Source organism: Pyrgilauda ruficollis, unplaced genomic scaffold (assembly GCF_017590135.1).
Source record: "Pyrgilauda ruficollis isolate IOZ18807 unplaced genomic scaffold, ASM1759013v1 scaffold31, whole genome shotgun sequence".
Classification (NCBI taxonomy): Eukaryota; Metazoa; Chordata; class Aves; order Passeriformes; family Passeridae; genus Pyrgilauda; species Pyrgilauda ruficollis.
The window spans coordinates 4,675,396-4,702,572 of record NW_024524489.1 but is presented as its reverse complement, the minus strand read 5'-3'; the positions used below and the strand labels follow the sequence as shown (position 1 = coordinate 4,702,572).

At 51.2% G+C, this 27,177-nt stretch overlaps 2 protein-coding genes across 2 annotated transcripts; one reads left to right on the top strand and one right to left on the bottom strand.

Moving 5' to 3' along the window:
- Positions 1–1,997: 1,997 nt before the first annotated feature.
- Positions 1,998–25,672, bottom strand: BUB1 (BUB1 mitotic checkpoint serine/threonine kinase). The gene is made up of 41 exons (XM_041473939.1): positions 25,554–25,672; positions 25,321–25,403; positions 24,654–24,768; positions 23,462–23,590; positions 23,145–23,261; positions 22,349–22,467; positions 22,116–22,217; positions 21,359–21,485; positions 20,277–20,478; positions 19,417–19,561; positions 18,216–18,401; positions 17,896–17,960; positions 17,534–17,621; positions 17,254–17,323; positions 16,496–16,715; positions 16,298–16,388; positions 15,927–16,040; positions 13,687–13,746; positions 13,433–13,577; positions 12,943–13,139; positions 12,377–12,417; positions 12,016–12,110; positions 11,648–11,694; positions 11,365–11,555; positions 11,015–11,163; positions 10,296–10,633; positions 9,620–9,672; positions 8,966–9,106; positions 7,997–8,092; positions 7,588–7,678; positions 7,137–7,212; positions 6,429–6,609; positions 5,858–5,936; positions 5,178–5,401; positions 4,687–4,827; positions 4,004–4,119; positions 3,285–3,446; positions 3,005–3,162; positions 2,745–2,922; positions 2,477–2,583; positions 1,998–2,295 (listed from the first exon to the last, which is right to left on the bottom strand). The coding sequence occupies exons 1-41, from the start codon at positions 25,572–25,574 to the stop codon at positions 2,100–2,102; spliced, it is 5,256 nt and encodes a 1,751-aa protein (XP_041329873.1). The 5' UTR covers positions 25,575–25,672; the 3' UTR covers positions 1,998–2,099.
- MTLN (mitoregulin) lies at positions 25,639–26,209 on the top strand. The gene has a single exon (XM_041473938.1). The coding sequence runs from the start codon at positions 25,696–25,698 to the stop codon at positions 25,870–25,872; it is 177 nt and encodes a 58-aa protein (XP_041329872.1). The 5' UTR covers positions 25,639–25,695; the 3' UTR covers positions 25,873–26,209.
- The last annotated feature ends 968 nt before the right edge of the window (positions 26,210–27,177 follow it).

The window sequence follows — 27,177 nt, the reverse complement described above, 5'->3', positions numbered from 1 at the left end:
ACCCTTTGTCATCAGCGTGGGGGTGCTTGAGCAGCAAAGGTTGGATAGAGATAAGAACAGGTGGGTTTTGTTAAAAAAACTGTGTATTTTAATTCAAGAAACTCCCAAACCCTCTCTGGGGGCTCTCCACACATCCACAGTGGTGACAGTGATGTGGGGGTGAATCAAGTGACAAGAATAGTCCCGTTGTGACCTGAGTGGTCCCCGGGCTGGGCAGAGGGTGGCACTTGGATTCCCTGCTGCCACCAGTGAATTTGGGACCTGTTAATGTATATGTAAAGTTATTTATTGTTCCTAATGGGGTAAGTGCTGTGGGTGACCAAGGAAGGAGACCAGGACTGCTGCTTCATTATTGTGCACCTCACTCATTACTGAGATGGCTGCAGCTTTCAACAACCTCACACTATATCCCTGTTAATGCCTTCAAAGCCAAAATTAAGAATTTTGGCCAGGAATTGCAGGGAGGTGGCAGCAGAAAGGGCTTGGCCAGGGCTGAGTGGTGATGGGCTACCACCAGCAAGGGATGGAGGAGCTGGGAGAGAGCCTCAGACCCCGGGGGGGGGCCCGGCTCGATGGCAGAGGGTGAAAGATGAGTAAACCTGGGTTTTCTGCAGAAGAAAAGGCAGAGCCACCCACCCACGCGCCAGGAAATCTCTCCTCTCCCGTGTGGGTGGTGGAGGCCCCGAGATGAGTTATCTCTAAAGGGCGACTCTGGGGATACCTCGAGATCTTCAGCGGCGTGGAGCCGGCGCGTGCCGGCGAGGAAATATCACCCTGCCAGCTGGGGCCTGGGCTTCACTCCTGGGGCTTTCAGCAGCTTGGTTTAAATCAAGTACAACAGCAGAACCTCCACCCCACCTCATCGCTGCACTGATCCATTTTTACCCCTCGTGGGATGGTTTTAACCTTTCTCCTCCCTGCTGCTCAAGGGATGGGGGGCAGGAGTAGGTGGCAGGGACAGGGGGCTGTTTTTAAGGGTGTTTAATGTAAAATAACAGCATTTATTAAAAGCAAAGCTGCAGCTAAAAGCTCCATCGTGCTCATAATGCTCTGAAAATGCACCTCCACATATCCCTCTGCATTATATGAGGCACTAAAAATATATAATTTACAATATAGATCTAAAAACTTAAGCCTGGCAGAGATTTTGGCCTGGCCAGAGAACAGCTGGCTCCGGCTCAGCTTGTAAAAAAATGCAACTGAGGGGAGAAAGGGAACAAAAAAAAGCCACCCCAGCATCCAATGTTTATGTTTCCACCAGCTCCGAGGTTGCTCCAGCTGATCCACCTCCTGGTGCAACTCACTCCAGCTGAGTCAGGAACCAGCTGCTTCAGATCAAAGCCCAAGGCTTTTCCACGTGCCACGGGAAGCAGGCTGCTTCCAAGGGGACTCCGAGAGGTTCTGCCATCAGGGCAGGGAGAGGAGTCCCAGCTGTAGGGAGAACAGCAACCCCTAGGAGATCCAACACTTCCCAGCTCTTCCTGACCATCCCAGGCTGTACCAGGTGCCCAGGCTCACCATGGTTTTCCAGCTGAACAATTTAAGCAGAGGAAAAACAGCCCCAAAACAGAAGCAGGAGGAGGGAGAATAGGAAAGGCTGTTGTCTCCCTCCTGTGGGGAGATGCAAAAATCAAATTAATGCCCTCTCCTCCCTGGTGGGGGTTGTGCTGCCAAAATATTCCTTTTAAAGGAACATTTTCTTCCCAAAATTCTGCCATTACAGGCAAACAAGAGACATTTGTCTTCTGAGTTTCCCCTGAGCTTGAATAATGATGTGGGGGGAGGTCAGAACTGGAGGTGCCAAGGGTGAGTTCAGTCCTGTCCAACTTACATCTGACCTGCAAACCTCCATTTCCTCCATCTTAGAAATTCCTAAAGACAGGCAGAGTGGGAAGAGCCCAATCCAAGTACACCCATTGCCTCACAAACCAATTAACAACTCAATTTAGCATGTTTTTCCCCAAAAAAAGCCCAGAAAGATGCAAGCCATCAATGCTGAAGTCAACCCCAAACCCGTTTATTATTTGAAACCAAGTCATTACAAAAATATTCCACATCCATAAAACCCCAAGTCCTCGGAAACTGGGCAAACTCAACCCTTATTTCCGTGAGCGTTTGTGCTCGAGGAGCAACACAACAAGTCTGTTCCGAAGGAACTTGATTTCCTTAGCGTAGGACCTGCAAAATAAATCCTTGAGCTTCTGGCGCAGGACTCTGAGGGAAGGCAGGTTGTGGCAGCTGGGAATGTTCAGCAGGCTCTCAAAGAACTCTTTCCACAGCTCAGCGTTGGCAAGCCTGCAAAAAGGGACAGAAAAGCATCAAAAAAAAAGCACTAAATTCAGCTGTTAAAATACTCATTTTTACTTTGCTCCCAGTTAGAAAAGTTGTGACAGGACACGACCTCGGAGCAATGTGGTACTAACGTGGGTTTCTAGGAAATCTAGGGAAAGATTTAGGGAATATTTTGGACACCCACCTCCTGAAGGTTCCCTCAGGCTTCCAGACCCCGTTGTCATCCTTGAGGCGCATGTAGGTCCCGAAGAGCAGGCAGTACACGGTGGCTGCGACCCCAAAGTAGTCTGTCTAAACCAAAACCACACCAATTTTGTGTCAAAAACACACCCAGAGCACTAAAAATGAGCTGAAAACACCCCGTGGAGGGGGAGAGGCTCTGCAAGAGGCTCCAGCTCTGGTACCAGAGTCCAATTGTTTGGTGTGCAGTGAGATTCCAGGCCATCCCTTACCTGGTAGTTCCATGGTTTGTTGGTCAGCATTTCCACGCACTGGAATCCAGATGTTTCACACCTGGCAGTGAAGGCTGTTCCCTCAGGGAAGAGCTTCATGTCGATGCTCTGGCCCAGGTCAATGAGGGTCAGGCCGTGGCAGAGCCCATCGATGTCACACGTGCTGTTGTCCAGGAACCTTCAACCAGGACAAGAAACACCACCCTCAGTGTCTCCAGGCTCCCATGGGGTGGCAGCTGGTGACAAGAGGAGACACTTGCCTTTCTCCCAGGATGAAATTGTCAGGTTTGATGTCCCCGTGGATGATTTTGCAGCTGTGCAACTCCTCCACCATGTGAAGGATCTTGACAGCAAAGTAGATGACAAGGGCTTGGGGCATCACCTTCTCTGGGAGCTTCTTGTAAATGTTGACGGCATTCTGGAAGCCAGAGACACACAGCATGGATTAAGGCACAACAGATTCCCAGAGGAGGTCAGTCAGGAGGAGGGAATGCTCTGTAAGAGCGGAGATGCTCCAGAGCAGAAGCTGGTGGCACTCACGAGCAGCGTTCCGTAGTTGTGGAGCTCTCCCACCAAAACGCTGCCGTTGGGGAAGAAATGGGCGGAGTAGAAGTGGATGTAGAGGTGGTGCACGCTGGGGCTCAGCCTCTCCACCAGCTGGGTTGCAATGTAGAACTCCCAGGGGTTGGCAGGTTTCTGGACCTGGAAGAAAGAAGGGGATTTCCTGGCAAAATCTGGGAGCAGTAAAAGCTGGAGTTCCTCTCAGGTTGGGCTTTGTTCTTGGTTTTTAATGGCAGATCAGGCATCTTCCCTCTTGAGCTTATCCCAGAATGGTTTGGTTTGGGAGGGAACTGAAGGTTCCCATCTTCCATCTTCCAGTCCCATCTTCCATCCCCTGCCACAGGACACTTTCCACTATCCCAGGTTCTCCAATCCCTGTCCATCCTAGCCTTGGACACTTCCAGGGATCCAGGGGCAGCCACAGCTTCTCTGGGCACCCTGTGCCAGGGCCTGCCCACCCTCACAGTAATTAACCTCAGCTGATAAACTCCATGATTAATCCTCTCAAATCTAGACTTCAATCCCATGCCACAATTCCACAAACTCCTTGTGAATCCCTGATGCTCCAAAGAAAGCATAAATCACTTTTCTCTCCTGAAAAATTTTCACTTCAGGGGTTAAAGAGGGGCTTTAGTTTTTCCTGAAGGACTAAGTGTTGGAGAGAAGATCCACAAAAAGTGTGGCCCAACACAACTGACCTTGAATACCACTTTCTGATTATTCTGAGGGTTACTGGCATCCAGGATGGAAGCTTGATAGACTTGGGCAAAAGCTCCTTCTCCAGCCAAGCAGTCCACGTGAAATGAGCTGGAACCTTTAAAAGATTAACATTAAATCCTGCTTGCCAACTCCACAGAGGAAAAACAGGAGAAAAAAAAGAGAAAAGCACCAGCCCATATGAATTATTTAATCCTAGATCAAGTCTTTCCCTACAAATCTCTTCCTGTTAGAAACAGGAGAGAGCAGGAGTGCTGGACGTGCCACACACTCGACCCCAGTGTTTCTATTTTTGCCTGACCCCCTGGAAGCAGTCAAATTCCAAAGGCCATGCCCTGAAAAGTAAACACTAATGTTTAAGTCCCACAGGGATGTTGCAATCCCTGTCCTACAGCTTTTGTTGACATGGGCCCGCTGCTGTTCCACACAAAGCTGGAGAGCTGTGGCCCAGTTTACAGGGAGAACTGGGAAAAATGCCTCATCCAAAAGGCTCGTGCTACAAAAGGCAAACAAACCAACCCCAGGCCTAATTCCCAACCTGAGGCTGAGAAAATCTGGAGATACACACACACAAGGAAGCTGAATTCCCACGTACTTCCGAGAGGTTCTCCTAGAAAATGCTTCAAGAAATGCTTGGCATTGATAAGTTTGAAGGAGCTCTTACCCAGTGAGAGCTGAGCCTTCACTTTGATGAATGGAAGGGGAGATTTCCACTCAAAGTAGTTGGCGTAGGTGTGGAGCGGCTTCGGAAGCTCCGACAAGAACTTGCCAATCAATTCCTTGTCCCAAGGGTTCTCAACAAGGACTTCATGGAAAGAAGGGAAGTGTTTAAGCTCTGGGTGTCATTCCAAGGAGGTAACACAAGTTGGGCTTGAGAGAGCACCACTAATTTAAAGAAAATAATAAATCAAAACCCCCAGGAGGGATAAAGATACGTGAAGTATTCCTTGATTTTGACGCTCCAGCTTTTGCACCTGCCCAGGAATCAAGAGCTTCCCAAAGTGCACTCTGGAGTATCCATGGCAATGTGCAATCCAGGTACAACCCAAACTCATCCCTCCTCCCACCCCTCACAGGAATCATGGAATTGCTCCCTCCAGTGCACAAAGCACAGCCCTTGGAATGCAGGGAGGAAAACCAGGGAATGCTGCGTACCTGCAGGTCTCCCGCTCCAGGCTGTCCTGTCCTGCCCTGCTCCACAGAGCATCTCCTGGGAAGGTCTATCCACCCCAAGGCAGGAGGAATGTCCAGTTCTGCTTTGAGCTGTCTGCTCGTGCAGTGGTTGGGAAGCAGCTGCAGCAATTCCCTGGATCCCAGTCCCTTGTTTCAGGACCTTACCACAAAGCCCTCTCTGTTCTGGGATGTGTTCGAGAGCAGGGCTAAGGATTTAAACAAAATATTAGTAATTATTGATAATGTTATAATAGTACATTATAATATAAATACAATTATAATAATTACATTATTAACCTTCTGCCTTGGGGGTCAGGGAGAAGGGAGCAAAAATGTGTCAAATGCCACCGAGTCAAATATGGAGGTGTTAAATAAACAAAATGGATTTTACTAAAATGGAATTTTCTTCAGAAAATTAGATTTGGTCAAGTCATTTTACCCATTCCCTAATAATTCTCAAGTTCACCAAGAGAAGAAAACAGTGGATTTTTTGGCCAGTTAATTTTTAATTTCCATGGGACAGAACTTAAATCTTGGAAGGATTTTTGGGGCATGGTCACCAAACCCAGGTCTATTTACCCCCAGAGTGCTGGGATGAGTGGTGGGCAGAGCCAGGCTGATACAGTGGAAAACCTTGGGAAACTTACATTGGAGCAGCATACCTTAACTTCTTGGGCTTTGGCTGCCTGTGCAGCTCTTCAGAGAATTCCAAATTCATCTGGGGCAAGTTTTCCTTACAGGCTGAACAACGGGAGCAAGAACAAGAGCAAATCAGTGTTTACTTCCCCAAAAGCAGGAATATTTGGAGTATTCTCACCCAGCAGCTCTGAAAGCTACTGCCATGAAAACCAGAACTCAACAAAGCCTCATTTCAAATATCCAAGTCAAAGTAACAGCTGGATTTCTCCAGGGAGCAGATTCCAAGACTTAAAAAGGGGCAGAGCAGCATAAAGGTGCTCCCAGATGGAATTCAGACAATGTTTGGATATTCCCAACCCCTTGGAATGGTTCACAGCAGCAGCTGGACACACAAAGCCTCTCTTGTCCCTCACCACCTCCTCTAATCCCAACTAAAAATCCTTGGAGAGCTTATGAGCTGCTGTTCCACAGGGAATGTGGACTCAAGAGTGGCAGCAGTGGGAGCCACACCTGGGTGGGATTTGGATTTGGGCAGAAATGGAGTCATGAGGCACCACATTCAATGTTTTCCATACAAAATATTCCTTATTTTACCTCTGTCCTGCAAAGGGGGCTGGGAAGGAGCTGCCAGGTAATTAAAGGGTGTGGACATGAGCTGGGCAGCTCGGGCAAAATCCCTGGTGTTGTCTGGACTGGGAGCCAGGGCTTTGTTGCTGCAGGGGCCATTCCACACCGTGTAATCATCCCGCAGGAATTCCGTGATCCCTGTTTCTTCCTAGGCAGGAAAAGAAAAAAAAAAAAAAATCAAGATTTAAAATGAAAACATCAAAATGATCCCAGAATATAAACAAAATCCCATGTTTCCATAGTTTCAGACTAGATCTGAATGTTGGTAATAGTCAAAGCCACAGCAAAATGCCAGACCACCAGAAATTGCTGTGAGAGCCTGGAAAAGCCAATCCCATGGGAGGGGATCTTTTCTATCCAAGTTTTATCCATCTCCTTGTCTATGGAAGCTGCAAGGTGGCTGCTGGAAGATGAAATGTCTCTTCCTCCCCCAAACTGATGCCAAGTCCACACACATTTGAGAGGTGGAGTTCTCCATCAATTTTATTTCAATCAGCAATCAAAAATGCTCATCCCGTTGGCAAAAAATAGAAAAAGGTATCCAGCCTTCAGCAGGCATCATTCCTAGGAATATTATAGGACTGGGATAGAGCAGAGGTGAATCCACCCACTCTGGTAACTCTCCTAAGTGCATAACCCACTTCCAAGGCTAGTCCCTGCAGGATCACCACTCACTTCTGCTGCACAGCCAGTCAAGGGATGTTCTCCAAAAGTTCTGGGCTCTTCTGGTTTGTTCTTCTGCTGTGGGATCCTGAAAAATGATCCAAAAAGTTTAGAACAGCTTTTCCCCAGGAGCTTTCCCAGGCACACAGGTCACCACAAAGGTTGGTTTATTTTAACTTGAATTTTTAATTTTATTTTAAGAGCCCCATTTGCAGCAACTTGGGGAAGCTGCAGCAGCTCAGAGCTAGACCCAGATTCTGCAGGGAATGAAGCCTCCCAAGCACTGTCCAAACAGGGAATTGTGCAATCCCAGAGCAGCAGCTCCTGCTTTTCTCTTGCCACTCCAGGCAGCTGCCACCAGTTGTATCCTGGCACAGCCACAGCAAAGTCCCATGGAATGGGATCGATTTTTTCCATGATTTTTAAGGAGCTGAGCTCAGCTGCTCCTTTTTCCCCTCCTTACCTGCCATTCTCCTTCTCCTCCTCATCCTCAAAGATGGCAAATGCAGGAGTGGCAGGGACAACAATCCTAGTTTTCAAACATCCAGCAGGCTCTGAAAAGAAAAGATAACCCCTGTTATCTTCACCCAATAAAGATTATTTACACAGCCACGTTCTCCCCCCTCTCCAGGCACGTGCTCAGGGCTCCATCCAGCTGCACCTGCAGAATTCCCATTCCAATCACCTTTCCTACAAACCCTTGGAAAGAAGATTTTTCCAGCCCAAGCCCAGATGTGAAATCTCTCTCTGCTCACTCCTGTAAAGCCTCTGGGTTTCAGACTGGCTCAGCTCTTGCAGCAAGGGCTGGTGGGATGTGTCAGTGGGGAATAAAGGATGGAATTCCAGGGACTGGGAAAATAAAGAGCACACACCACTTTTTCTGCAAAAGGCTTCAAATTGTTCCTCACTGTCTTCCAGGGGAGATGGCTCAGGCAAGAAGGGTGTTTGGAACATATCCATGAGAACACCTAAGAAAGAAATAAATAATAATAATAAATTCTCAGGGGTTCTTCCATTGTGTAGTAGCCAAACCAAATGCCAATTAACTCTAACAGCCTTAATGCCCATTAATAATATTCTTATAATTTATCAGCAGTCAATAGGAAATAAATAATAATAAATTCTCAGGGGTTCTTCCATTGTGTAGTAGCCAAATCAAATGCCAATTAACTCTAACAGCCTTAAATGCCAATTAATAATCTTCTTATAATTTATCAGCAGTCAATAACCAATTATTCCTCCCTCTTGCATTTAAACACCTCAGACAACCAATCAGACACAGGAAGGGCCAATTTGGCCAACACACACTTGGTCATGGCCCTTTTTATTCCCTATCCAATGGGAGATTCCAAGTTTCCTGAGAGAGAAAATTCTCCTTTAATTTCTCAGATTTTTGGAAAACTTAAATATTTGTAGGACTAATGAATGCCACAGGCTTCTTGGTTTTTTTTTTTTTTTCTTCTCATTTTTATTCAGCTCAGCACCAGGCAGATCTGACTGTGAACTTCCAAATCAGTGTGGTGTAGGTCTTCACATCCCAAACAGGATTCCCTGAAAATGCAGTTCAGACAACACACTGCCAAAGAAGCCTGGCAGTGATTTATCCAGGAATTGATGGGATGTGGCTGCTGGGACATTACTAAAACATCAATTTCTGGTCAGAAGTTTTGGGTCACCCAGATAATCCCAACAGACAGTTAATGATTTCATGTCATTTTCCTCTTTGAATGGTGCACATGCCCATCCCTGAACAGCTCCCTTGGCTAGAAAAGGCTCCACTAACATTGCCAGGGAAGATCCCAGGGACTCCAGGGGAAGGAAAACTTTATTCCAGACCTTACCCAAGGCTTCCTTCGTGTGGACTGTGGGTGATGGCTGCACCTTGAAGGGCGTTGTTGCCCCCATTGCTCCTCCCAGAGAGGTGTTGGGGGTGGCTTGGGAAGCATTTCCATAGGCAAAGGAGGAATTCCCAACTCTGGAGGCTGGAAAACACAAGGGCAAGATCATTCCTGAAGGAGCCTGGGATTGTTTATGAGCATTCCAGCAAAATATTAGTGAGGGAAGTAAACAAAAGGAGCAGCAGCGACACGGGATTTGGGGAGAGATTTTGGCTTGTTCAGAGATTTGCGTGGCAGACTCCCAAGGGAGGCTGCCCTGGAGGACAAGAGGAACCTGGGACAGCTGGGTGGCTTCCAGGGAATCCATCTGCAATTCCCAGGAATGCTCTATGCTGACACAAAGTAAAGCAGGAAGCCAGTGAGGACAAACAGCCATTCCCATCCATGCTCCAAAAGGAACTGCTCAGAGCATGGGAACAGGGACTGGATCCATGTTCCATGGAAGGGATAGAGAGACCCTGCACAGACATGCAGGGATGGAGGCTGGAAAGTCAGGAAGCTTTGCCAGGGCTGGAACTGGTGTCCACATGCAGTTAATGATTCCCAGCTGGGAACAGCCACACCAATGGCATCAGTCTCTATCCAAAGGTTCCTTACCTTCCTTCACATCCACAGCAGGAGTTAATCCAGTGGATCCTTTGTTAGGGGACCTTCAGAAGAAAGAGTCACAACATTACCTTGGAATAAAAGCTATTTAAATCCCATTTAAATCTCTATTTCAACCAAGTGAGAGGTCCTTTAATAAAGATTGCCCTGGAAAGTTTCTCCTACAGCTGCCAATAACCTGGGAGGCAGCAGAGTCCTTTAGAAAGGTTAAAATACATTAAAAGCTCTCCTAGGACACAGTTTGCTTCCAAGGAATTCCAGAATATGAATGAACAACTGTTCCCACCTTGGCCAAGTCCTCTGAGCCAGCCTGGGCTTCTCCCTCTGCCCCCCTCATTTTGTGGCCAAGTGCCACAGCAAAAGTACAGGAGAGGAATACCAGCACTTTTTATCTTTCTCTGGAGACTTTGAAGTGGGATCTGCAGGAGCAAAGCACTTCTTGGGTTTTATTCCAGGCATTACACACCAAATTTCCTCTTACTGCAATTAAACCACGGGTAAAAGGAATTAAACGTGGCCATGAGGACCAAGTTTGATCTAAGTTTAATAAACAGTGGCTTCAGGTCAGGTATTTTTTCCCACAAGGGGAAGAAAGGCTTATTTTTAGCTAATTCTCAGTGTGGACCCTGAGGACACAACTGCAGAGGGGGAGCCTGCTCACACTCACAGTTCTCCCGCGCTCCGAGGCGGAGCTGGGTTGGGATGAGCCCGTTCCTGAGCTGGAGCAGCACTGAAGGCAGGGTGCAGCAAACTCTTCTGGAGCTCCCCAAGCTCTGCCCGAGCTCCAGCTGGGTCCTTCTCCTTTGGTGTTTCCCAGGGGGAGGCAGCTGGGATGTGGTTGCCAAGGGGCTTCGCTGGCCGCAGGCTGGGAGCGGTCGCTGGCGGTGCCTGGAATTGGGGCTGCTCAGGCACCAGAGCTTGGCCCTTTGGCACATCCAGCCCTGGAGCAGGTGTCATCCAGCTCTCTGGGATGTGAGATGTGCCAGGCCTCACGGGTGGGGGCACCTTCAGGGATGAGAAGTGTTCTGTGACACCCAAATTTCCCCCCCAGATGCAGCCATTCCCATTTTCTCTACCAGCTCCACACGACCAGAACGTAACAGAACCTTTATGTTTCCCCCAAATACAGCCATTCCCATTTTCCCTGTTAGTTCCACATGCCCAGAACCTGAGAGAACTTCTAGCTGCATCTCAAACTAAACTGTGGAGAAGCAAAGCCACAGTTCAGGGTAAAACCTTTAAAATCTGAGTGTTGTGACTTGTGCCAGGTTTCCACGCTGGTATTGCAGCCTCAGCCTCCAGACTGGGTTAACAACCAACAGCATGGCTGGATTTTGTGGGATAAGCCCAGGCAGAGCGTTCCTGTCCATCCCAGAACCCACTCACCACCCTCTGGTTTGGCTCAGCTGCTGGTTCCAGTCTCGTTTCCTCCAGGCTTCTGGAGAGCTGGGTGAGCTGGTCCAGCTTCTGCTGCAGGGCTTGGAGCTCCAGCACTGCCGACTCCTTTTTCCTCATGGAGTCTTTCTTCTCCTCCTCTGAGGGTTAAACAATGAGATTAAATGAACATATGTGGTCTGTATGACCACAAACAACGAGATTAAATGGATATATGTGGTGCTGATGGCTCACTGTGCCTCCTCAGGAGAGACACCCCTAATGTGGCACCGACAAGAGAAGCCCGAGGCATGAGCTTAACCAGGGAACAACCCCTTGGAGAGCTGGAAAAAGGAGGATACCCAGTGCCTGCTGCCTCCTGAGGAGCTCGTATTTCCTGAAGTATCTCTTGGCCCTCAGCTCCTCGAAGGAGAGCTCGGAGCCCTGGCACAGGAGCAGGTTCTTGTCGTACATCGGCACCTGCTCGCAGCCGGCGGCGCCCGACGGCGGCTTCGGCGCGACCTCGGACTTGGAGATGTAGGTGACGTAGTTCCTGGGAGGGAAGGGCCAGGGTTGGGGGCTTCATCCCAGGAGACAGCTTGTTTTCTCACAGTGGGACTTTGAAAGGACCACCCAACCACTTACACTTCTTTTCCAGCAGCAGAGGATTGAGAACCAGCAGCATCTGGAGCCTAAAGCAGGGAAATGAAACACAAAAAAATGAGATTAAATTAAGATCAAGCAGCACAACTGGCACACAATCCACTGCTAATATTATTCCTGTGATTCTGGGAATGTGTCAGGCTGCTGGCTGTGTCCCAGTGCTGCCCAGATGAGACATTCCTATGGAGATGGGGTGCTTGCAGCAGGAAAACAGCAGCAATACCATCTCCATATCCGTTATGTATCTCATATCAGGAGACACACCAGACACAGTCAGCCCACCCTATTCAGCCAAGCTCACCAACCCAAACTCTGCATGAAACATCTTTCCCAAACAATTCATCATTTACCTGAGTTTTGCAGGGATTAGGACTGGAAACACCTTTTGGAGGAGCCATTTGATTTGCAGCATGGGAAGTCTGAAGTGGTTTTACAACAGCAGCGTCTGGGACAGAAAATATAATGTCAGTATTTTCTACTCATTAATGAAAATTGTTTGCTTCTTTCCTTGTGAATTTTGATTAAGTTGAAGCAGTGGAAAATTAATAACTTGTTTTGAATATATTATCCTTAATAATTTTTCACATAAAGAGGGAAAATAAAGAGATTTCTATAGAGAATTTGGTTTTTTCAGTAACAAAACTCACTCATTGAGATAAAAAAAAATTCATTTAGAGGAGCTACAGATCGAACAGGACTCTCCATCCTCACCTTGCAAAGGAGGATTCCGAGGATCATAACTCTGCAGGGAGCTAAATTGCAAAAAAACCCTCAGTTATTACCATGAAATCACCTGTCCCTCACCCTTCCCCACCTCCCAGCAATCTTGGATTTCCTTGTACAATCACGCCACAAAATGCAACACTGAAAAGCAAGATTTTTACTGTATATGGACATCTCCACAGCTGCAAAACTAAAAAAGCCTTCGAGAGGCAGCAGAAAAACAGAATTGGGTATTTGTTTTATGGTTTATATTACGCTTTACTTCTGGTTCTTTGCATTTAGCTTCCCAGAAGTAAACGTTTAACTGCAAGACTCAGCTCAAGGATGTGCTTCACTCTGGGATATTTTTTTTTTTTTATTATACATCCCAAAACGCCCAATGAATATCCAACAGCGAAGAAACATGATTAAGTTTAAACCTCCCTTTACCAAAAATAACAACACTGAAAAAAAACCATTTAAAAATTTAAAAAACCCAAAAAATATGCTACCCATGGTTAACTACGAGTAATTACGAGCACTGAGGAAGCGAGTGGAAGAGGCTGCAGAGTTACCAGAGGAGCTGCTGCAGGTTCTCCCGGGGCTGTGCCTGGTTGAGGAGCCCTTTTTGGAGCACGGCTGCTGCTCCCTGCGCGTTGCCCTCCTTCAGCAGCAGCCGAGCCCAGGCCAGGTAGAAATCCGAGCTCCTGGCTCCGATGCCCTGCCCGTGCAGGTACTCCAAGTACTGGCACGGGGAAGAGATGAACTCTGCCTGCACAACACGAGCGCACAAAGCCATCAGGAACGTCGCAGGGAGTGGCAGACAATAAAATACATTAGAATTTCTTAGTTGTCATAATCGGGAAGTATCAGAGAAGTTAAGACAAATCTCTCCGAGCTACACGGCTTAAAAAACACACTCTTGCTTTTTTCAGATCCTCCTGTCCTGCAGGGGACCAGAATTCCTGAGGCCTCCCGCTCCTCCCAAAGCTCCCTGCAGTCCCAGAAGTGCGGCGTGAGTAAATCAGGATCATTTCATTCCCGGGAAACCGCAGCTGCACCCACCAGCTTGACGCAGTAGCCCACGAACCGCGGGTCCTGCTGGTACCTCCTGTCGCTCACGAACAGCTCCACCAGCTTCTCCAGGAGCCCGGGCCAGCGGCTCTGCTTCTCTGCCACAGGGAGACATCCCTCTGCCCACTGCAGGTACCTGCAACCATTCCAGAGTCAGCTCCCGGCCAGGGAAGGAAGGGGCAGCTCCCGGCCAGGGACGGGGCAACACCGGGGATGGGGCACCCCGGGCCAGGCCCAAGGCTCACCTGTCCCACGGCTCCAGCGGGTCGGGCCCGCGGTAATTCCGGATCTGAGCCTCGTAATTCCTGCAGGGAAAAGGCCGGGTCAGGCCGGGATCAGGGACGGTGGGAAGTGGAGGCTCTGACACCTCCACGGCGCCGCGTGGCCACGGCACCCGCAGAGCTCCGGGGGCCGGAGCACCTCCGGTCCCGCTATCCCGCTCCCCCAGCCCGTTATCCCGTTCCCATCCCGTTATCCCGTTCCCATCCCGCTATTCCGTCCCCCGCTCACCGCCGGGACTCCTCCATGCCCAACCGCTCCCGCCGATTCAAACTGGCCGCGCGCGGCCCCGCACCGCCTCCCCATTGGCCAGCGCTCGGCCCGCACTGCATCCCCATTGGCCAACCCTCTGCCCGCACTGCATCCCCATTGGTCGTTGGTCCCATCAATCACGCAGGAAACACCGTCCTCCGTGCAGTTCCCGCCGCGGCCGCTGGGCGGCGCCCAAAGCCGAAGGGAAATGAGGGAGGAAAGGAGGAATTGGGAAAGGGAAAGGCCGGGCAGAGCCCTGAGGGCGGGGAGCAGCCCCCGACCCTCTCCTCCCCTCCTCATTTCCCACCTCCGAGCCCCGCACGTTATCACGGAGCAGCCGCAAACCCTCTGCCATCATGAACTCGGAGATATTCCATGGTTTTTCCAAACTGCTGAATTTATTGTGCTAAAGAGCTGCTTCGTTCAGCGCACACCGCTCCAGAGCTGCGTATAAAAGTGCTGCGATACAATTCCAGTTACAAGGAGTAGTTATTCCATAACATACTGCCCACGGCACCGTCCCAGTCCGGGCACAGCCGGAGACTCCGAGTCCTCCCCACATTCCAGACGTTTATATGAGACTTTACATGAAATAAAGCTCCTTTACAGGACAAAGCTGTTTGTTCCCACCGTGTAAGCCGGGCCCCACGCGTGGGAGCAGCCAGGGAGCACCTGGACAGCCGGGAATCAGCTCCATTCCCTGATCCCCCCTCACGCCGCACTCTCGGAACTCGGGCTCTTGGGAACAGCCGAGCTGGGAGACAAGTTCAGGATCTCTTCAAAGGAAGGGCCTTCGTCTTCCAGCGGGATCTCTGCCTCGAACATGCGCTGGAGCAGAGCATCCACTGTCCTGTATCCTGGCGGGACAAAAAAACGCCCTGTGAACACCAGATGTGCTCCTCTGGATACCTAAAAACAGGCAAGAAAACCCCCAAAATACACTGCCTGCTGTTCCACCCCATCTGCTTTAAGTACTCTGAGCCCTCCTTGAAGGTAAGGCCGTGATTTGGGATTTTAAGCCCTTCTATTCCCACACAATGGAAAGCTGAGGTACAGCAAGAAAGCCAGGAGAGGGAGGGAAATAGTCACCGAGCCAGGGGACAGGAGGATATTGTCACCCCGTGATCCCAGGCAGCAGGAATGCAAAGCCCACAGAGGGAGGAGAAAGGAAAACTGGTGTCTTGGCACAGCAGGACCTCGGCCACCAGGGCAGCGTCCCCAGAGGGAGCTCACTGAAGACAAGGAACACAGGAGGGCTGAGGTGGGAGAGGAGGAGATGCTACAGAAGTAAAAACAAACAACAAACATCACACGTCCACAGCTGTCCCAAAGTGTCCCGGTGGGGCTTAGCTGCTTTTACAGCCCCAAGGGAGCAGCAGAGATTGGGAACTTCCCCAGGAACAGCTGGGATCCTTGGGTTTGGACGCCCTGGAGGGTCACACTTACGTTTGGAGGCAATTTTGAACACCAGCCCTTTGCTCTGTGGCTTGGTTCCACCTTCCCCCTCGAGCTCGTGCTCCGCGCTCTCCATGTTGTCAAGGAGCTGTTCATGCTGGAGCTCATCCCTGCACGGCAAGGGCCAGGAATTACCCTGGGAAGGGGTCACATCCCACCCTGGGGGCCTGGCAGTGATGGGTTCTCAGTGGGGCAGGACAAGCACCAGCCATGGGGTTGTTTTCCAGCATCTTTCCTGTCCTCTGGGCTGGAATTCCCAGCTGGAAGAGCCACAGGAGGCAGCAAAGCCAACACCAGCGGCCTTCTACTGGCACCTAAGCCAGCAGAGGAGCCAGAACTTCAAGACAGGGAAGAGGAATCTCCATTTTTCAGGAAGATGAGCCAGAACTTTGTGACAAGGAAGGGGAATGTCAGCTCACAGCTCGACACAGAGGGTGGTTTTCCCTCATCAGGGGTGCCAAACTGGCCACATGCAGCTTGGGCACATCTGGGGGCTTACTCTTGAACTCCCATTCCCAGCTCCTGGATTTTCTGCTCGATGGCAGTTTCCACTTCACTCTTCTCCAGGGAGTACTCCACAAAGAAAGCTTCCAAGATGAAGGACACGAAGATACTGAAAGAAACAACCAGCAGAACTGAGGCAGCATTTCCTCCCTGGCACTGACTGTCCCAGCGTGCCCAAGCTCATTCCCCAGTGCTCCATCCCCTCCCGGCCAGAGCAGCACCCAGTGGGGACAAGAAAGCAGCAGATCCCTCTAGACACATCCCACCCAACTCCAGTGGGTGACCCCAGGACCCACCAGCAGTGCCCTGACAGGGGCAGATCCCCTTTTCCACCTAAAGCAGAGGAAATCACCCCAAAAAACGTACTTGACAATGATTATCACCATCACAATGTGGAAGGCGATGAAGTAGAGCTTGGCAGGCTGAGCTGTCACGTTGGCAAATCCATTGGCGAAGAGTGGAGTGGGAGTTAAGGGAAAAGAGGAAAGGAGGAGCTGAGGGAGGAACCAGAAACCCAGCAAATTTCCCAAGGATCCAGCTGGGAACGTGCCCCACAAAGGATATCGTGCCACTGGTTGACCACAGTGAGCTCCATGAGGACGATGAAGGATGAGGCAAAGTTGTTGAAGTTGTTCTTGCAGTACTTCCCACGGGCAAACAGGGAATCCTTGAGAGCTGGATTCCCACATTCCAGGGCGTGAGGAGCGTTAGAGTTGGCCGGGAAGTACTGGATTTTCCCATGGAATAACTCCATGCCAATGATAGCAAACACACAATACACAACCTGGGAAGAGAAACCCCATCACCTGCTTCTCCAGCAAGCTGCAAGCCCCAGGGCAAGCTCAGCACCCCAGCAGGTTTCCAGCTTCCACAGGCACAGCAAGGGGCTGGAGGGCAGCACAGACTCCGAGAGCCCCAAGCCACCCAACAGCAATCACCAAGCAGGAATAATTAGCCAAGAACTACAAATACACGGATAGGAAATATTCCCAAATCATAACAGAAGCTCATTTTAGGAAATCATTTGAAATCCAGGTTTCTCATTCAGCCTCTTGCCCAAACCACGATTTGATTCCTTATGATGCAAAGCCCAGGCTGCCAGAACACCCCATGGATCCAAGGAGGATGTCCTGATCCAGGAAAAAGCAGGAATGCAGCCCTTTGCTTGCACAACGGCCACGACTCAAAGGGATACTTACAGTTCCAAGGGCCTGCCATCCAGGGAATTGCATTTATCCCCTTGGAAACAGCATGAGCGTGAGATTTATGACACATTTCTGTGAAACTGCAGTGCTTTGAGCCAAGACACCGGGATTTCTTACCAGAGTGAGCCCACCAAAAGTCAGCATGGTCGGGACGATGTTTATCAGGGTGTTCATGATGACCTGAAACCTACGGAGAGCCCACACCGGTTACTGTCACACCCCGGCCACCACATGCTCCCCACGTCCCCAAAGAAAGCCTCCAGGGAGGCTGCAGCCACTGGGCTCACCCCAGGCAGGCTGGGACAGGCCTTGCTCAGTGCTGGGCACACAGAGCACCTCCTCTGGCACAGACCAAGCCCTCCCCAAAAACCACCTCCCATCCCACTCTCCTCCTCACCTCTGAATGCTGTCAACAATGCGGATCAGCCTGAGCACCCTCAGGATGAACACAATGTCCAGGATCTGCTGGCTGTTGTACTTCATGGCTGAAAAAAAGAACAAAGATATTTTTATTATGGAAATAAAGCCGGGAAGTGTTTATCTAAAGTTCTTTCATTTGTTATGACTGTGTCCTTGTTAAACACTATAACAGGGAGCTAAAAAAAAAAAAAGAAAAAAGAGGAAGACTGGGTTAGTTCTTAGAAACCCTCCAGAAATTCCTTGTCTGGTCACAAAGCCTCTCCAGCCTGAGATGCTGGCAGAAGGCTGGGGAGGACACCAAGATTCCCAAGGCATGCAGGCTGCTCAAGCTGCACTTACTGGACTTGAGGGTGGCATTGAGAATCGTTGCAGTCAGGGCAGCAAAGATGATGAGGGTATCAAACCTGGCACGAGGGAAGGCACTGCTGTTAGATTCTGGGGGACAGGAGTGGGGTTTAAACTAGGAGTGACCCCTGCTCCTCACATCAGGCCCAGGCAGCCCTGGGTCAGCTCAGACTATGGGCACACGGGAGAGCTTTGTCACAACATCCTCTGATTCACCTTAAACACACCCTGGCACAGGAGTTTGGCGCCTTTCAGTCCTTGAGGAGCTGAGCACAGCATTCACCACACACCACACAAACTTCCAGCCCACTCACCAGTTCCAGAACTGGGTTTTGCCAAAGAACTCCCTGGGTTCGTAAGTGTAGACCTTCAGGAGGATCTCGAGGATGTACAGAGCAAGGAACACCCACTCTGCATAGGAAATGTAGGGGCTTTCCTCATCCAGAGCAATGAAGACAGCATTTATCAGGATGATGGCATCGTAAGTCCAGACAAAAGCCCTGCAAGAACCAAGAGAGATCAGCCTGCAGCTCCCAAGAAGGTCAAAGTCACACAGTTATTTCAGAAGCTCTTTGCCTCCTCTCACAAAAATTCTTTACCCATCAGTTCTCCTCAAACCTGAGAATTTGGGGGAGCCACTGAAGAGTTCAGTTTTGGTCTTGAAGTCCAAGACAGAATTTGGTTAAGAGGTCCAAGGAAGTGATTTTCCCCCACCTACTTGGTGCTGGGGAGGAACCAGGGTGACCAGGGCTCCCCGGTACTAGAGAGGCCTGGACACACAGAGCTGGTGCATCAAAGGGTCACAGAACTGAGAGAACGACAGGACAGTGGAATGTGATGTGTTGGGAGAGCTGGGGTTGTCCAGCCTGACAGGGAGAAGGGTCAGGAGCAGCTCCTGAGCATAAATACCTGATGGGAAGGTGCAGGGAAGATGGAGCCAGACTCTTCTCAGTGATATCCAGTGGAAGCACAAGAGGCAAGGAGCACAAGTTGAATTCAGGAACTTCCACTTAAAGAAGTTGCTTGGGTTTTTTTTTTAACCAGGGGTGATCAAGCACTGGAAGGGGTTGCAGAGAGGTTATAGAGCCTCCATCCTTTGGGGATACTCTAGACCCAGCTAGGACAGCCCTGAGCACCCTACTGTGGCTGACCTTGCTTGGAGCAGGGGGTTCCACTAGCCCATCCCTAGATGTTCCTTGCAACCTCAGCTATTTTGGGATCCTAGGAAGGCTCAGAGGGGGAAGAGAGCTCTAGAGAACCCATCATCCCAGGGCTGATGAGGCAGCAGGACTCAGCTCTGCAGCAGAGACTGCTGAGCTAGGAGCAGCTCTAAGTGCATGGCAGGACACAAAGCACAGCCTGGTGTCAGCAAAACCCAGCTCAGGCAGCGGGGCCTCACCCACTGAGCCGGTTCCTCCGCACTGACCACGGCAGGCAGGGGCAGCAGCAGAGCCCCGAGGGTCTGTCCTCCCCAGCAGCACAGCCAGGAGAGCCCAGGGCCGTGCCAGAGCTCACCTGTGCCTCACGACGCCGCGCAGGAGCCGGCTGGGCGCGGATCCGTACAGCGCGGGCGCCCAGCGCGCCAGGGGGTGCCTGCGGATCCTCAGCGTCACCACCTGAATGTTGAGCAGGTCTGCCAGCTGCACGAAGGACTTCTTGTCTGCAGCAGAGTGCCAGCGTCAGCCCGATCTCACGGCAAACAAACCGTGTCTGCTAAACGCAAATCCGAGCCCACAGGAGCGGCAGCCATCTGGACTCCTCGGTCCCTGCTCCCAGCAAAGCCAATCCCAGAGTGGTATCCACCACAACAGGCTGAACTTGGAATTCAAGCAGCTTCTCCACCCTGTTCCTGGGGAATTGGCTCGAGCCACGGGCCAACAGAAGGATTCAAAACAAGGAGACTAACCCATCTCTCCTGATATTCCAGCTCCCGAGGACTGTGTGGGGAGCCACATCGCATCTGATAGCAGAGGATGTGGAAAGCCTCCCTTGTTGAGCACGGGAGATCCCACATCCCATGGAGAGCTTGGCCTGATGCCAAATGGCCATGAAGGGCCACTCAGTGTGTGGGACATGGGCTATAGAACAGGCAGCAAGAACAACCTTTTGGGACTCGTGGAATCTGGAGGGAAACTGTAAGAGGGACCCAGAAACCCCATTGCTGGAGGTGCTCAAGGAATGACTGGAAATGGCACTCAGTGCTCTGGGCTGGGTGACAAGGTGGGGAATGGACACAGGCTGGACTATCTTGGAGGTCTTTTCCAACCTCAGTCACTGTGATTGAGTCCCTCTGGGGCCATTACAGATCAAAAATCCCAGTGCCAAACCCCTGGAATGATCAGGGTCCTGCCTCCTCCCCAGTCCCCACTGCTCACCTACGAACCCTTTCTGCTCGTCATCCGAGATGCGCAGCAGCAGCTCCCGGTGGGAATTGCTGGTGTCAGGAGCCACCAGCTTGACCAGCTGCTTCCACCGGGCTTCCCGAACCACGAACTGCTCTCCCTCCTCTTCCTTCAGGAGGTTGAAGGCCTCGATCATCTTGCGGCGCTTCATGTAGGCGAGTTTACGGATCTCGTTCTAGGGAGAGCGCTGGGAGTCAGGCAGCTCCAGGTGCCCTTCCCCCTTTCTTCAACAAATAAATTCATTTTCACAGCACAGAGATGCAAGAAGAGACCCAGGGGAATGGCACTGGACACAAAGCACAGCACAGTTAGTGTCAGGGGGTGATAAGAAATGGTGTTTAACAGGCTGTGGGTTCTCCACACTGAGCTCTGGAAGGATCAACAGATTGCTGGATGCTTGGACAACACTGAAAAACCGGAAGGAAAGACAAAGGGCAGTGTCAGACAGGAAGGAGATGACAAAGATCACGGGATCTGCATGGCCACAGAAGCAAAGAGGATGTGTCCACACATGCTTCCCATCCACAGTGAATCCTGCTGAGAGCAGGGGTGGGGATCCTCTTCTGCACATGACTGAGCAGAGGGTCATCCAGCACTCTGCTTCCTGAGAAAGATCCAACCTCCTCATGGAGCACCCAGGAATTCCCAGCTTTCCTCCTTTGATCACAAGCCCCCTGCCCATTTTGAGTAGAACAAAAATTCTGATTTACTCAGCCCTCCCATTGCCAGTTCCCTTGCTCTCAGAGCACATGCAAAGACGCTGTGCAAAAAACAGTTCCCTGCATGGAGACAGCATTCCTGAGCTAGGACTAAGCCTCCAAGATAATGCAGAATGAGCTTCTTATCTGTGGGAAACACCATAGAATATTTAATTCAATGCCAGCAGCAGAACTCCCAACAACCCCATGATATGAGAAGTGGGTCTGTGCTTGTTGTTTGCAGAACACCAAAGGCAAGAAGCTCTTTCCCCTTCTCAAAGCTTTCCAAGGGAAAGACAGAGGCTCCTGACAGAGAACAGCAGGAAGTCACTGGTCAGCAGCCCCTCCAGGCATTACCTTCAGGTGTTTTTTGTAGTTGTTGTAGACCACAGCCAGGAAGAGAGACATGAAGATGTAAGTGTTGACGATGACGAAGGCAATGAAGAACAGGGCGTACCAGGAGCTGAAGTCAAACGCTGGCATCCTAGAGAAGGGGAGAGGGATTGCTGCTTGCCAGACTGACAAAAGTGAGCCCACGAGAAAGCAGACTACCACGTGGATTTCCAAGTGCTGTTTTGGACTGCCAGATCAAACTTGTCAGATGAAAGCTAAAAACTGCACTAGTTCATTTAGAGAACACTCTTCTTCTGCTGCGTTTCCATCCTGGCTTGTCAAGGCCCTGACTGAAGGGGAGCAGAAGACAGCACAGAGATGAAATCTCTGCCAGTGCAGCCAAATTTAAGAGCAGACATGAGGCAATACCTCAGCCAGATGCTATTTTTTGGCCTCAGACCCTTGCTGCAGTCACATCTGCTTTTCTACTTGCTCTAGGACGAGCAGCATTTTATTTCTCAGTTTAAATTCCCAGGGTCACCGCACCATTGCGGTTGTGCTGAAGATATTTCCAGCACATGGATGACCGAGTCCTTCCTCCCTGTCCTACTCCTGACAGCACCTTCCCAGCACAAACTACAATGGGAACCCAGAAGAGATAGGGATGAAAAGCCCGACACCCACAGAATTTTAACTCTGCTGTGCAAATTAGAGGCTGCACAGAGAGCCCTGAGAGCACTATGAGAGGAAGGATCTGATCATCCACACGTGACATCCATACATGACATCTGGGCTGTTGGCTGTTGTCACCAGCACGTAGAGGTCAAACACAATCTCCAGGTAGTTTCTGAAGTAGGGCAAGCCTTCTGCTGTCTGGAGATTCCTAGGAGCAAGAGGACAGCCTGGAGTTAAGCACTTGGATCACATGTCCCGCAACAGCAGCGGTGCTTGCATTCCCCAGGAATTGCCTGGAGCCTGCCCAGAGTATCCCAGGAGCAAAGGAAGCACCCACACCTCTCTCCAAACAGCTTCAGGGCCATGAGGGAGAACATGAGGAGGCTGAACATGAAGAGCAGGAAGACGTAGGTGATCTCCGGCAGCGTGTTGCGGATGCTGCGGAAGGCCCTCCGGATCTGCCGGGGACAAGGGAAGTGTTCAGAGGCAACGTGGCACCCCTTCTTCCCCTCACCATCCCACCTGGATCAAACCCCTAAACTGGGATGCAAGAATCCCAGGCCTTTTCCCTTGTTCTGCAGGGGGGGTCCCAGAAGGAAAGGCCCCAGCTACAAAGCACAGTGAACTCAGGCACCAAGGGACAGAGGGCCCCAGGGCACTGCTGAGATGTTCTTGCTGCAGGGAACCAGTCAGGGACACAAATCCATCGCTCCAGGCCACAAAACACAGGCTCTGAGCCCAAATGTTGAGCTGCTCCCTCCCCCAGGCCTCCACATCACAGTTTATTCATTTGTAAGTCAGGACCAGACCAGTCTTGGGCAGCAGGACAAAGATCTCTCCATGCTGAGAGGAATCAGAGTCCAAATCTAGACTACAGGATTGGCATTTGTTTACCCAGGAGACTTCCAGAAATCAGTAACCTGGTCCCTGACTCAGGGAGAAACACAGGGGGTTTCTGTGGTACTGTTTGAATCTGCCCTTTTGCCCACCTCAAATTATTGCTTCAGGCCACTTCTGAAACAAACCTTCCCTCACAGGACCCTAAATTCTGCCATAAAACCTTTCTGCTAAATCCCCTGAATTGTGGAAAGCAGCAGGCTGTCTGAAAAAACAGGACCTTAGACCTTTTCTTTACCTGGCGACTCTCTGCGAAGTTGATGAGGAAGATGGGCCTCACAATCCTTGACCACCGGATGCTCCTCACCTCATACAGCCTGAGCACCCCATAGATGGCCAGGTCTGTCAGGGATAGCTGCAGGAGAAAGAAGGAAAGCTCCCAGAAGTAATGCTGGGATGTGTCTAGACAGTGAAGTGTTTGTTGATACAGGAGAGGTGCACACAAGACAAGCTTGTGATAGCTGGTTGTTTTGGCCATGCCAGGTCTGGGATCCCAGGAAAGCAACATGAGGAGAAAAAAAAAAAAACAAAACACCTCCCCTGGGCCCAACTCACCAGGATTGCCACCATGATGCAGATGTTCTTGGTGTCCTTCCAGAACACGTTGTGCAGGGTGACTTTGGCAAAATGTGTCAGCCGGCCGAGGAACACCAGAAGGCACAACACCTCCAGCACTGACGTGGCCTGCAGGGAGAGCAGGGCTCAGCCAGCACAACCAGGAGCAGCAATATTCCTTTTTGCACAATAAAAAACAGGCAGAGCAATATTTTCAGGCTTCCTTTTGCAGACCTGGCAGGTTAAAGCCAGCAAGTCTGTGTTTGCTTAGGACTCAAGGAGTACATCTTTCACAATCACACTGGTGCAGGACAAATAAAGGCTGCAGAAAAGTCTGGCCTAAAGTAAAACTTGGCTTCTACTTTCACACATGAGGACTGGACTTGAGTCCCAAAGCAGGCTGGAATTGGGCTCCGAGATGGAGAACAGCAACATGACTTTGTCCACAGTCACAGGAGCCATTGCTGGTGGCCACAATGGCTCCGAGAGTCCCTGACCAGCTCCTGTGCCTTTTCTGTCCCCATTTCAAACAGATCACAGAATTATAAAGTCACAGAATCACCTGGGTAGAAGGGGACCATAAAGATGATCCCATTCCACTCCTGCCATGGCAGGGACACCTTCCACTACCCCAGGTTGCTCCAAGCCCTGTCCAACCTGGCCTGGAACACTTCCAGGGATGGGGCAGCCACAGCTTCTCTGGCAAACCTGTGCCAGGGCTTCACCACCCTCACACCCTCAATTTCTTTCCAATATCCCATCTAATCCTGCCCTCTTCCAGTGGGAAGCCATTCCTCCCTGTCCTGGCACTCCAGGCCCTTGGAAATAGTCTTTCTCCATCTTTCTTGTCAGCCATTTCAAGTACTGAAAGAGTCATTTAGGTCACTCTGAAGCTTCTCCAGGCTGAGCAACCCCAATTCTCTCAGCTTTTCCTCACAGCAGAGCTGTTCCACCCCTCTGATCAACTTGGTGACCTCCTCTGGATTCACTCCAACTTTCCATGTCCTTCCTGTGCTGGCGACCTCGAGCTGGATGCAGTTCTCCAGGTGGGGTCTCACCAGAGCAGAGGTCAAAGCTATCCACAAAAACATCACCATCCACTGTCTCCTGGCACCTGTGACAACCACTCCGAAGCAAGAAGCCCTTGCTGGCTCCAGCAGCTGCATTTGCTGCTCCTACACCACAAACTCACCAGGAAGGGGAGCGGATACACAGCAGGTTCCTCAAACAGGGCAAGGGACAGGTTGAGGAAGATGAAGAAGTAGGTGGCTGTTCGCATCACCCAGTGGTTATAGAGGTGATAAAGCCTGGGGGAAGAAGGCACAGGCACCATAAATAAAGGCTACAGAGCACATTGCCAGGGCATCACCAAATGTGTCCTGGAAGAACAGCACTTGCTGTCCCAAACAAACATTTCTGCCAGCAAGGAATTTGGTAATTTGCTTCCAAATCAGTCTCAGAGCTGATGGATGCTATACCGCCTTTCAGAGAGGGGTTAAATAACAGAATACTCATTATAGTAAACAAAAAATATTTAACTTGGTTCTGCCACTCCAGCACCTTCCACACAGCTGAGGGCTGACCAAGCCTCCCACACTCTTCATTGCCCCAGAGGCTTGGAAGACTTTGTGCTAGTTTTATTTTCTCCCCTCCAGCAAACCACAACTTTTTAATGTCAATTTCCCATCCTCAACATACAGATGTGCTGAGCCCCGTTTTAAGCATTTCAGCTGAAGTCCAGTTTTTGGCACCCCACCCATCCACCCCTCTTAGCACCCCCGACTTTTCCTGGCTGTTGCTGTTCGGTCACGGGTGCTGCTGGCTCTCCACAGGTGTGGTTGGGGCGCATCCCTCCTTACCTGACGGCCTCCGGGGAGGTCTTGAAAGGAATGTTCCTGTTGTACTGCGCATCGGAGACGAACGCCGCTGCCAGCAGCAGATCCTGGGGGAAACACAAGGCACCGTGTGAGGATCTTCGGGGAAGAGAAGAGGGAGAAGAGGGAGAAGAGGGAGAAGAGGGAGAAGAGGGAGAAGAGGGAGAAGAGGGAGAAGAGGGAGAAGGGGGCGAGGGTGCCGCGGGGCGAGCCGCTACCTGCGCTGCCGCCTCGGCCATGGCGCGGGCGGACGCGGCGCCTCCCCGGTCCCGCCGCCTTTAACGGGGCCGGTCCCGCCCCCGCGGCGGCGGAAGCGGGAGCGGGAGGCGGCGCCGGGCCGGGGCTGGAAGCGGGGCCGGGATGGTGCTGGAGGCGCTGCAGCCGCGGGTCGTGCGCTGGGCGCTGCTGGCCGCCTTCGCCGCCGGGGTGGCGGTGGGCTGGCAGGCGGGCCGGGCGCGCCGCCGCTTCCTGCGCTGGCGGCAGCGCTACCTCCAGCGCCGCCTCGCCGCCGCGCAGGAGAAGCTGGAAGCGGCCTGAGCGCCGCAGCCGCTCCGGGCTGCCCCTGGCTGCTCCGGGCTGCCCCTGGCTGCGGGCTCCCGGCGGCTCCTGCGGCGGATTCGGCTCCTCCGGACCTGCGGTGGGCGCTGCCTGAGCCGCTGGAAACGCGTGAAGCGCTGCTGGGGAAGGACAGCGTCCCTGGGGTAGCAGGGCTGCCGGCTGGACAGCATCCGTGGAGTAGCGGGAAGGACAGCATCCGTGGAATAGCAGGGCTTCTGGAGAAGGACAGCATCCCTGGAATAGCGGGAAGGACAGCATCTGTGGAATAGCAGGGCTTCTGGAGAAGGACAGCATCTGTGGAATAGCAGGGCTTCTGGAGAAGGACAGCATCTGTGGAATAGCAGGGCTTCTGGAGAAGGACAGCATCCCTGGAATAGCGGGAAGGACAGCATCTGTGGAATAGCAGGGCTTCTGGAGAAGGACAGCATCTGTGGAATAGCAGTGCTGCCAGAGAGGACAGCATCCCTAGAACAGCAGGACTTCTCTTCTGCCCTTCGCAAAGCAAGATCCCAAACTGTGTCAGACTAACCTAACAAAGAGCTGAGGATGTGCAAGCAGCGATCCCCGGCCTGGAATGGACTGCTCAGGGAGGTTTGGAGTCCCCGTCCCTGCAGGTGTCCAAGGAACAACGGGACGTGGCACTCAGTGCTCTGGGCTGGGTGACGAGGTGGGGATCGGTCATGGGAGACCTCGATGGTCTCAGAGGTCTTTTCTAAGCTCAGCGATTCCATGATTCTGGGATTTCCATATTCCAAAAAAGGGATGTCTGCACTTGTTCAGCTCTAAGCCTGCTGCTCTGCCTTTGCCAGGAGGCGCTGCCAACACAATAAACTAGCAAAAGTCATCGCATGGTGCTCCTAGGTGTTTATTTCTGGAATAAATGTGAAAATGTGCCTTATGGGCACATGTAACAGGTCTCATTACGGGTGTGCATGGGGACAGTTAAGCGGTGAAAGAGCTCATGCTTTGGCTGGGCGAATGAACAAGTGAAATAAAGGAGTAAGAATTCCTCCTGGCACTTTGGATAAGGAATTGTGAGGGTAGCTGTAGCAAATTCCTTCTTCCCATTCCTAGAGAATGCCAGGAGGGGTGCTGGGAGATTCATTGCAGGCTGCTGGTTTTCAGAGGTATTCTGGAATTCTCAAATCTATGGGGGAGAAAAAGCACTGCCCAGAGCCCCTTAAGTCTTGACCTTGGAGCTCCTTCCCAAAGTTAACGGTCCTGCCGTCAGACGGGGTGCTCTCCAGTGGCTGGGATCACAAAACGCCACCTCGTTTGTCCCCA